At 36.8% G+C, this 2380-nt stretch overlaps 1 protein-coding gene across 1 annotated transcript in view; it reads right to left on the reverse strand.

The window, feature by feature from the left end:
• MAD2L1 (mitotic arrest deficient 2 like 1) overlaps positions 1-2380 on the reverse strand; it is a 13113-nt gene that overhangs the window by 6214 nt on the left and 4519 nt on the right. Inside the window, exons 3-4 of the mRNA XM_007953268.2 lie at positions 1886-2006; positions 843-946 (exon numbers count right to left, since the gene is read on the reverse strand). Coding sequence (XP_007951459.1) covers positions 843-946; positions 1886-2006 — 225 coding nt within the window. The remainder of the gene's footprint in view (positions 1-842; positions 947-1885; positions 2007-2380) is intronic.

A 2380-nucleotide genomic window follows, 5' to 3' on the forward strand; every position in this document is an offset into this window, starting at 1 on the left:
TTAAAAATATTGCAATAAATATATCATCAGATGGGAAAAAAAGTAAATGTATGTCATAGGAGAGCTAACATCTTATTTTATTCACTACTGTATTCCAGTACTCAGACCACTGTCTGGTAGATAAGAAAAACAAAAATCAAAAAACAACAACAACAAAAAAACTCACTGCCTCGAGTTGGAGCCAACTCACAACAATCCCTCTGAGTTTCCAAGGCAGTATCACCATGGAAGTAGATTGCCCAACCTCCTTCTGAGGAGTGGACTGAACACTCCTGGAGGCTGGAGGGTTTGAACAGCCAGCCTTCTGGTTAGCAGTCAAATGCCTTAGGCACTATGCCCCCAGAGCTCCCCAAGACCAAACTCACTCCTGTTGAGTTGGTTCTGACTCATAGCAACCCCTCCTTGGGATTCTGAGGCAGTACCTCTATGGAAGTAGATGGCCTAGTCTTCCTTCCAAGGACAGGCTGGCGGGTTTGAACCACCAGCCTTCTGCTTAGCAATTAAGTGTGTTAGGCACTACACCATAGGAGGCATTCAGTAAATATCTGATGAATGAAGGAATAACCAAGTTTATAGAGCAAGCCACAGTTAACAGCTGTGGTTTTAATTACATAGTAATAACGTATTGAGAAAAAAAAACAAGGAATTATACTAGAATGGGTATTGTGAATGTTTTCACTTATTTTTTCAGCATTTCTCAATTTTTTAGAATGTATGTACTTTTGTTTTATAATGCTTTTTCTTCCATTTATATTACATTAAGAAAAAAATTAATAAAATTAATAACCAGCTTACTCTTTCCCCACAAATTTAAATGAATGAGAAGTTGTATAAATACTTACAAGAAACTTCCAACAGTGGCAGAAATGTTACAGTAGCTGTGATCTGTCTAATCACTGAACGGATTTCATCCTGGATAGCTTTCTGAGACTTTTCTCTGGGTGTACTACAAAGAAATCAAATTAATTAGTATATTTTGGGTTTCAACAAGTTATTTAAAATATACTAGGAACTAACAGAGGAGCTCTGGTAGCATAGTGCCTAAGGCATTTGACTGCTAACCAGAAGGCTGGCGGTTCAAACCCACCAGCCACTCCTTGTAAGGAAGGTTGGGCAACCTACTTCTGTAGTGATACTGCCTTGGAAACCCACGGAGAGATCACTATGAGTCAGGTTCGACTTGACGACAGTGACATAAAATATTCAATTGGTATCATTATTTTGTTTTTTAGTAATACTTAAAGTAAAATTTCCAATTGCCTCAACCAAAATATTAAAGTTGCATGTCAAATTACTTTCATAATCTAAAAATTTAAATAAAACTAAAGGCTTCAGAAACAAAGTACATTCCATTATGAGAAAAAATATGGTTCTGAGTTTGTAGATAAGTATGTCCAGGACACTGGTAGACGTCAGCACATAATAATCAGCATTCTCCATTCAAGAGTCTCGAGTATTCAGAAACTTATGAATATTTATGTCCTGAACACGTCTTATAAAGTTCATGACATAAAGAAGTGTGGTAGAGTAGAATCTTAAGCTGGGGGAGAGTCTAAGAAAATCTTTTAGATTTAAGTACACTCCTTAAATGGCCCATCTAGTATATCTTGTATAGTTTTCCATATATCACCACAAATACTAAAGTTTAGAATTCAATGATATAGACTAAGGGAAAATTATGTTAGAGAATACCACCTATACAAATCAATGATGTGCTGAACTGAGTGCAAGTCTTTTCTATAGGAAATTGAAGATTACATGAAACTTGCATTAGAATCAATTTATGCAATCAACCTACACAAAACTAGTTTAATATATTTAGAACTCATCTAATAATGAAAACAAGTTTTGGAAAAGATAATAGTAAAAATAATTTCATACATACCTGTCATCTTTTGCAGTCTTGTCACACTCAATATCAAACTGCCATCTTTCAAGGACCTCACCGCTTTCAATATTTGAGATGACTACCACCAGTTTCTGAACTGAACATTTGTATAACCAATCTGCAACACATAACAAGTCATCTGTTTTAGTCCACTGCATTGCAAAACAACTCTTACCTTCTTAGGTCTCACTTTCCATCCTTGGCAAATACCTACCACTGGGATCTCATCCCCCTTGCTCTGATCAGAAACTTGTCCCACCAATAACTGAGTTCCTGTTTTCAAATTCTCAGTATTTATACCAAGTATTTGAAAACAGGAACTTAGCTATTGCTAGGACAAGTTTCTGATTATTATACCAAATATCAGGAGCTCTGGTGGCATAGTGCCTAAGGCATCTGACTGCTAACCAGAGGGCTGGCAGTTCAAACCACCAGCCACTCCTCAGAAGGAAGGCTGGGCAATCTACTTCCGTAGTGATACCACCTCGGAAA

Source organism: Orycteropus afer, unplaced genomic scaffold (assembly GCF_000298275.1).
Source record: "Orycteropus afer afer isolate SDZICR_OR568_19922 unplaced genomic scaffold, OryAfe1.0 scaffold00382, whole genome shotgun sequence".
Classification (NCBI taxonomy): Eukaryota; Metazoa; Chordata; class Mammalia; order Tubulidentata; family Orycteropodidae; genus Orycteropus; species Orycteropus afer.